The 6,952-nt window shown below is 40.6% G+C and overlaps 1 protein-coding gene across 1 annotated transcript; it reads left to right on the forward strand.

The window, feature by feature from the left end:
• The first annotated feature begins 464 nt into the window (after positions 1-464).
• Positions 465-1,403, forward strand: LOC102834772 (olfactory receptor 1F1-like). Its single transcript, XM_006874011.1, has one exon. It carries the CDS (start codon positions 465-467, stop codon positions 1,401-1,403), a length of 939 nt encoding a protein of 312 aa, XP_006874073.1.
• The last annotated feature ends 5,549 nt before the right edge of the window (positions 1,404-6,952 follow it).

The raw sequence follows: 6,952 nt of genomic DNA on the forward strand, positions 1-6,952 counted from the left end.
TTACAGCAAAAGAGACATGGACATTTGTCTTTAAGACATGATGTTCTTTTAGGAGCTTCCTTTGCTAAATTATCCAGATCTAGGAAACAATGGGCGAAATCCTGAATCCATCATCTGGATCTTGAGATAAACCCAGTAGAAAGTAGCAATGTCTCTTTAGCAGTTACACCGGAGATGGGGTTAAGAACTGAAAAAGTGTAAGTAGAGAAAAACATAGCCACAGAGTTGGGTTGTGCATATTTCTGTGTAGTTTTCCATTTTAAATATACAAAATAAGAGTCAAGGAGTCCAGTCGGAATATATAAGATTGAGTATCGAAAATTGGGAGTGAATGTGGACAGATCTTTTCTTAGCAACTCCATTAACAGATCTGCAAACATGCCTTAGTCTGGTGCTTGACTTGTTACATTGTATCCATCCAAGTCTAGGTTTCAGAATTTTCTGTTGTACATTAGTCTGAATTCATGACTCAGACAAACGAGTCCTGTGTCTCTGAGTTCTTCCTCCTGGGATTCTCCAGGCAGCCCCAGGAACAGTTCCTCTTCATGCTCTTCCTGAGCATGTACCTGGTCACAGTCCTGGGAAACCTGCTCATCATCCTGGCCATCAGCACTGACTCCCGCCTGCACACCCCCATGTACTTCTTCCTCGGTAACCTGTCCTTCGTGGATGTCTGCTTCTCCTCCACCACCGTCCCCAAGATGCTGGCCAACATACTCAGCAGTCAGAGCATCTACTTCTTTGAGTGTCTCACACAGATGTATTTTTTCATTGTTTTTACGGGCATGGACAATTTCCTCCTGGCTGTGATGGCCTATGACCGCTTTGTCGCTGTGTGCCACCCCTTACACTACACAACAAAGATGACCCCTCAGCTCTGTGCTCTGATGGTCTCTGGGTCTTGGGTCATTGCCAGTATGCATGCTCTGTTGCATACCCTGCTGATGGCTCGACTCTCATTCTGTGCAGACAACACAATTCCCCACTTCTTCTGTGATGTGTCTCCTCTCCTGAAACTGTCCTCCTCTGACACGTACCTCAATGAGATGGTGACTCTTAGTGAAGGAGGCCTACTAATGATCATCCCATTGGCTTCCATCCTGGTTTCCTACATTTGCATCACTTGGGCTGTCCTGAGAGTCCCATCCACAAAGGGGAAATGGAAAGCCTTCTCCACCTGTGGCTCCCACCTGGCTGTGGTTTCCCTCTTCTATGGCACCATCATTGCTGTGTATTTCAACCCTTCATCCTCCCACTCAGCTGAGACAGACTCTGCAGCTACTGTGTTGTACACGGTGGTGACCCCCATGCTGAACCCTTTCATCTACAGCCTCAGGAACAAGGACATCAAAGGGGCCCTAACAAAAGTGATTTGTAGGAAACAACAAAGACATGGACTCTGAATATCATATAGGAAGCTGGTTTGTAATAAAATTTTCTTCCATTATTCTCTAAAATATGGCAGTTGTCCATCCATATATTCATCTTGAAAGGATGAAGTTTTAGGTACAGACTCCTGAAGTTTAGTAGAGAGACATCATTTTACCAAATGATTAGACTATTTCCAACTGCCAATGTACTCGAGCCCAAACCACCACGAACACCGTGAACCCAAACCGGCAGCCCAAATAAAGTTCTGCCCTGTTTTTTGTACTTATTATATATTATTATATTATAAGAAAGAAAATTGCAACTTAAGAGTCATGGGAGTTCTCAATTTAGAAGGTGTTAGAAAAGTCTTTTTTCTTGAGTGTGAGGTAATTTTTCATGAGATTTGGCTTTGATCTGGATTAAATGTTGTCAGAAACAGGGGTAAATCTTTATTTGGTATGTCAACATCTGATCTAGAGGAAAGAGTAAGGTAGATGTAAGCTATAAGTAAAGTCCTGGTGTGGTGCTTCAGGATAAGCACTGGACTGTAAGGTTAGTATGAACTGCAAGGTGACAGTTTAAACTCATCAGCCGCTCCTCGGAAACCCTGTACATAGTCACTACGAGCTGGAACCAACTCACCAGCACTTAATAACAACAAAGTCATAGTCAGCAACGCATCAGTCATCACTTATCTCCGCCCGGATGGGGGTATTTGGTTATTTCTGTGCCTTGGACAATGTTTCTGTTTTTGTCTATGTGTCGACATGACAACTGTGATTGAGTTTTGTTTTGATCCGTCCTGGTCAACTTGTCTGATACAGTGGATTCTCTATATTCACCAGGGAAACAATTCACTTAGGGCTCTGGGAAGTCCTATCCCTGTTAGGCATTGGAGCCAATTATTATCAGCTTTATTTCTGAGCTTTATATATCAGGCAAAGTGTCCTGATGGTGCCGTGGTTTAGCATTTGTTTGGTAAACAAAAGGTTGGCTGTTCAAGCACTCCAGCTGTTCCCTGGGATAAAGATGGGGTAATCGGCTTCCTTAAAGATTTCATCTTAGGAAACCTTATGGGGCGGTTCTGCCCTGCCCATAGGGTCGTTATAAATCTCATTCCACTCAACAGCATTGGCTTTGGTTTGAATGTCTGATACAACATCATGGCAGGTATACGGGTAATTTACACAAGGAGTGTCCTCCTCAATCCCAATTCCCAGTGATGCCTATTTCAGCTTTTTCTTGTCTCCTGTTAATGTGCTCAAGTATTTGTCAATAGAGCCTCACTTATTTTATATCAAACCCTTTCCAAATTGCTAGACAACCTCCACACTTCCTATTTTGCTAACCTTATGTAGTTCGACCAGGTTTCTTTAGCAAAATTTACTCACTAGCCATTTTGTTTCTGCATTAAAAAATAATGAAGATTTGCAGTTTAAAATGTGGCTAGAACTGTATTTTGAAACAACAGTGGAAAATAACAAATTTGAAATTATGTAAAACACCACTGAATAGAATGTTCTGGATTTTGAGAAATAAAAGTAGACAGTTTTCCTCATTTCTCCTTTCAGTGAGATGGATGAAATGGCATCTGGTGTGAAAACTAGCAAAATTCAGACTCGGGCTGTTTCTGAGTTTAGCATGTGATTACCTTTTTAAAATATAGATCATATATGTGCTTTACAATGTTTGTCTTGAAGAATACATGGAAGTTTTCAATAGTATCTTATTCAGCGTCATCGAGTTGGTTCCAACTCACTTGACCCTATATAGCGATTCCAAGGAGTGGCTGGTGAGTTTGAACCATTGACGGTGCAGCTTACCCTACAATGCCACACCAATAGTCTAGGTATCCACAAATTCTTCATATGATGAACAGTGTCCGTTCCTTCAGATTTAAAGAAACACACAACCTCGGTTTGAACATGTGCCTGTGTATGGTGGTGTGGGCAAACAAAGGGTGTGACACATTAAATGTCCTCCTCAATTGTTGTCATTGTTGGGAACTGTGGCGTTGTCTCGGACACTAGCTAACATATGTACAATAGAACAAAATTTTGCCCGCTCTGCACCATACCAACAATCCTTGTTATGTGTGAGTCCAGTGTTGCAGTCACTGTGAAAATCCATCTTATTGAGGGTCTTCCTCTTGTTTGCTGACCCTCTACTTTACCAAGCATGATTTTCCTTTCCAGTCCTGATAATATGTCTACATTGTGTTGTTAAGTGTCTTCAAGTCAGTTCTGACTTATAGCAACCCAGTATAGGGTTTCCAAGGAGCAGCTGGTGTGTTTGAACTGCCGGCCTTGTGGTTCGAAGTCCAGTGCTGATCCTACAGCACCAACCCAGCCTGTGTCCATACGACAGTAAACAACATGAAGCCTTGCCAGTCTTGCTTCTAAGGAGCATTCTGACTATACTTCTTCCACAATGAATTTGTTCCTTCTTTCAGGAGTTCATAGTATGTTCCTTCTCAGTTAGTATGCTCGATTACTTTTTATTTCATGTATGTCATTTTTTGGTTGCTTTTATATTTTCACAGCAAATCCTCATCTACATTAGGTTTTCATGTAATTATATTAACATGTAATTGTGTAGGCAAAATTCCATATTAATTAAAAGATCATTTTAAAATTTATTACTATTTTTGATATCTAACTTCTCTCATTTTTAGGTGACTACGGTAGCGTAGTGGTTACGAATCAGGCTGCGAACCATAAGGTCAGCAGTTCGAAACTACCAGCTGCTCCGCAGGAGAAAGATGAGGCTTTCTACTCCCGTAAAGATTTACACCCTCGGAAACCCTGTACAGGGTCGCTATGGGTCGGAACCGACTCGAAGGCACTTAACAACAACAACAACATTTGGTAGAGGATTGTGCCATATATTTCTTACGAATATTTACATTCATACAATTCTATTAATCACATACTTTAAAGATGTATTTATTTTATCTTAGCATTCTTGGTTGCCTTTCCCTTGTAAACCTATGTTTATATATATATATATTGTTTTCTAATTTAACATTAATACCTGACATAAAGTCATGAGTGATGGTGGAGGCTGAACAATATAATGAATGTAATCAATGTCACTGACCTATATAAATGAAGACTGTAGAAACAGCAAATCATCTGTTACCTGTATATACTTTTGACAGTTAAAAAAAATGCTCATCAAAACAGAGTAAGAAATATAAACCTGAAAACATCAAATTCAATCACAGTTTGTACATTTACTCAGCTGTTTTACTCTTGTAAATAAGATGTCAATAAACAATTTTGTAAATTCATCTCTAGTACCCTTGGTTCTTTCCAAAGAATCAAGTCCTAAAAGAGGAAAAGCTAAATAACAGTTGACATTTTAGTACATGCTGTCTGCTGAACAACTAATTCTGAGAAGCTGGATTATATGAAGAACATCATGACATTAGGAGTGGAGGAAGACTCATTAATAGCCTGTGATATGCAAATCATAGAACGCTGCTAAAACCAAAGAGGACTTAAAATACTTACTGATGCAGATCAAAGATGACAGCCTTCAGTCTGGGTTGCTCCCCAATGTCAAGAAAATTAAAATCCTCACCACTGGACCAATAAAAAGCATCATGATAAATGGAGAAAAGATTGACGTTGTCAAATACTTGATTTTGCTTGGATCCATCAACATTCATGGAAGCAGCAGTCAAGAAATAAAATGGTGTTCAGCATTAGGCAAATCTGCTGCACAAGACCTCCTTAAAGTGTTCAAGCGCAAAGATGTCAGTGTGAGAACTAAAATGTGCCTGACCCAAGCCATGGCAATTCCAATAGCCTCATAAGCATGGGAAAGTTGGACAAGAATAAGGAAGACCGTAGAAGAAATGATGCATTTAAGTTCTGGTGTTGGAAAAGAATATTAAAGGTGCCATGGACTGCCAGAAGAACAAATGAGTCTGTATTGGAAGGAGTACAATCAGAATGCTCCTTAGAAGCCAAAATGGACAGACTTTATCTATTATACTTCAGACATATTATCAGGAAGGACCAGTCCCTGAAGAAGGACATCATTCTGGGTAAAGTAGAGGGTCAGTGAAAAGGAGGGAGAACCCCAATGAGATGGATTGGCTCAGTGGCAGCAGTAATGGACTCACGTGTAGCAGCAATTGTGAGGATGGCACAAAACCGGGGTGTTTCATTCTGTTGTGCACAGGGTCCCTCTGGGTCAGAATCTACTCAACATCACTTGACAACATTAACTACACTGTTTTATTCCAGAAAATGTTATCACGTTATTTCCCAAGGTCAGGGTCTGAATTCACCTTCTCCACACATTCTCATCGGTCCCGGGGTGTTAATATTTTGCCAATTTATTAATTAAAATGATATTGTATTTGCATCTCCGTTTTCCAATTTCATAAACATTAACTGAAAACATCAGTAAGTATTTTATTGTTGTTGTTAAGTACCATGGAGTCGGTTCCGACATAGTGACCCTGCACAGGGTTTCCGAAGCTGCAAACCTTTACAGGAGCAGAAAGCCTCATCTTTCTCCCCCAGAACAGCTGATAGTTTCGAACAGCCAACCTTGAAGTTAGCAGTCCTATTCGTAACTACTACGCTACCAGAGCTCCTTAGTATTTTACTAGAAAGCCTAGTTTTGCAAACCACAATGTTGCTATCCAGTCATTTTATGTGATTTATTGTGCATCTGGCATTATTTACCATTCTTTTCTTTTTCAATCTCATCCATCAAAAGGGAACCAGATTCTATAACACAGTCTCTCCGTGCTCTGTATTTCCTTGCCCCATCCATTTGTCATCTCCTACTCTATTATCCTGGAGGCTTGCTGTGACGCTGTGGGTTAATGCACCACACTGCAAAGCCATTTGAACTGCAAGGTCGGCAGTTCAAGCTCACCAGCTGCTCCTCAGAAGTGCTATACAGGGTCGCTATGGGTCGGAACCGACTCGATGGCACTTAACAACAACAACACTATTATCGCTATATTTGTTTTTGTCCAAGTTTTTTTCTTAGACTTCTTCTATCTTATTCTACCCTCTACTGTATAACGACACCTTTCTCCTGTATGTAACTGTAACTAAACCTGAAGACTTCTGAATCCATATAGACCTTGACTGTACACCAATATATTGAACTCTTGAGCTACTCAACCTGGATATCTTATATAGATCCACACCCACCATTTCCTGTGTGCAGTGCAGTAAATTACTTCATTTAATGCACTGGACTGCAAAGTCAGTTTGAACCTCAAGGTTGGTGGTTCGAGGTCACTAGTTGCTCCTCGGAAGCCCTATACAGGGTCCCTATGGGTCAGAATCAACTGGATGGCACTTAGCATCAACAACAACAACAACACACCTCGTCTACCTATAGTCTTTGTAACTCCAACCAAACAGCTTTTTATCCTGATGAGTGTGGGTAAGAGAAGATTGGAGAATATGATGAGATTCAGCTGTAAATGGTTTTCCCTAGGGCTAGTGGTGATTGTAAAAACATGTAAATATAACAAGGGGTTGGGTCAATTTCGTCATCCTGCTGGATTTGAAATGAGCCATCACAAAAAGCAGGATGGAAGAAT

This window comes from Chrysochloris asiatica, unplaced genomic scaffold, assembly GCF_000296735.1.
Source record: "Chrysochloris asiatica unplaced genomic scaffold, ChrAsi1.0 scaffold00257, whole genome shotgun sequence".
Classification (NCBI taxonomy): domain Eukaryota; kingdom Metazoa; phylum Chordata; class Mammalia; order Afrosoricida; family Chrysochloridae; genus Chrysochloris; species Chrysochloris asiatica.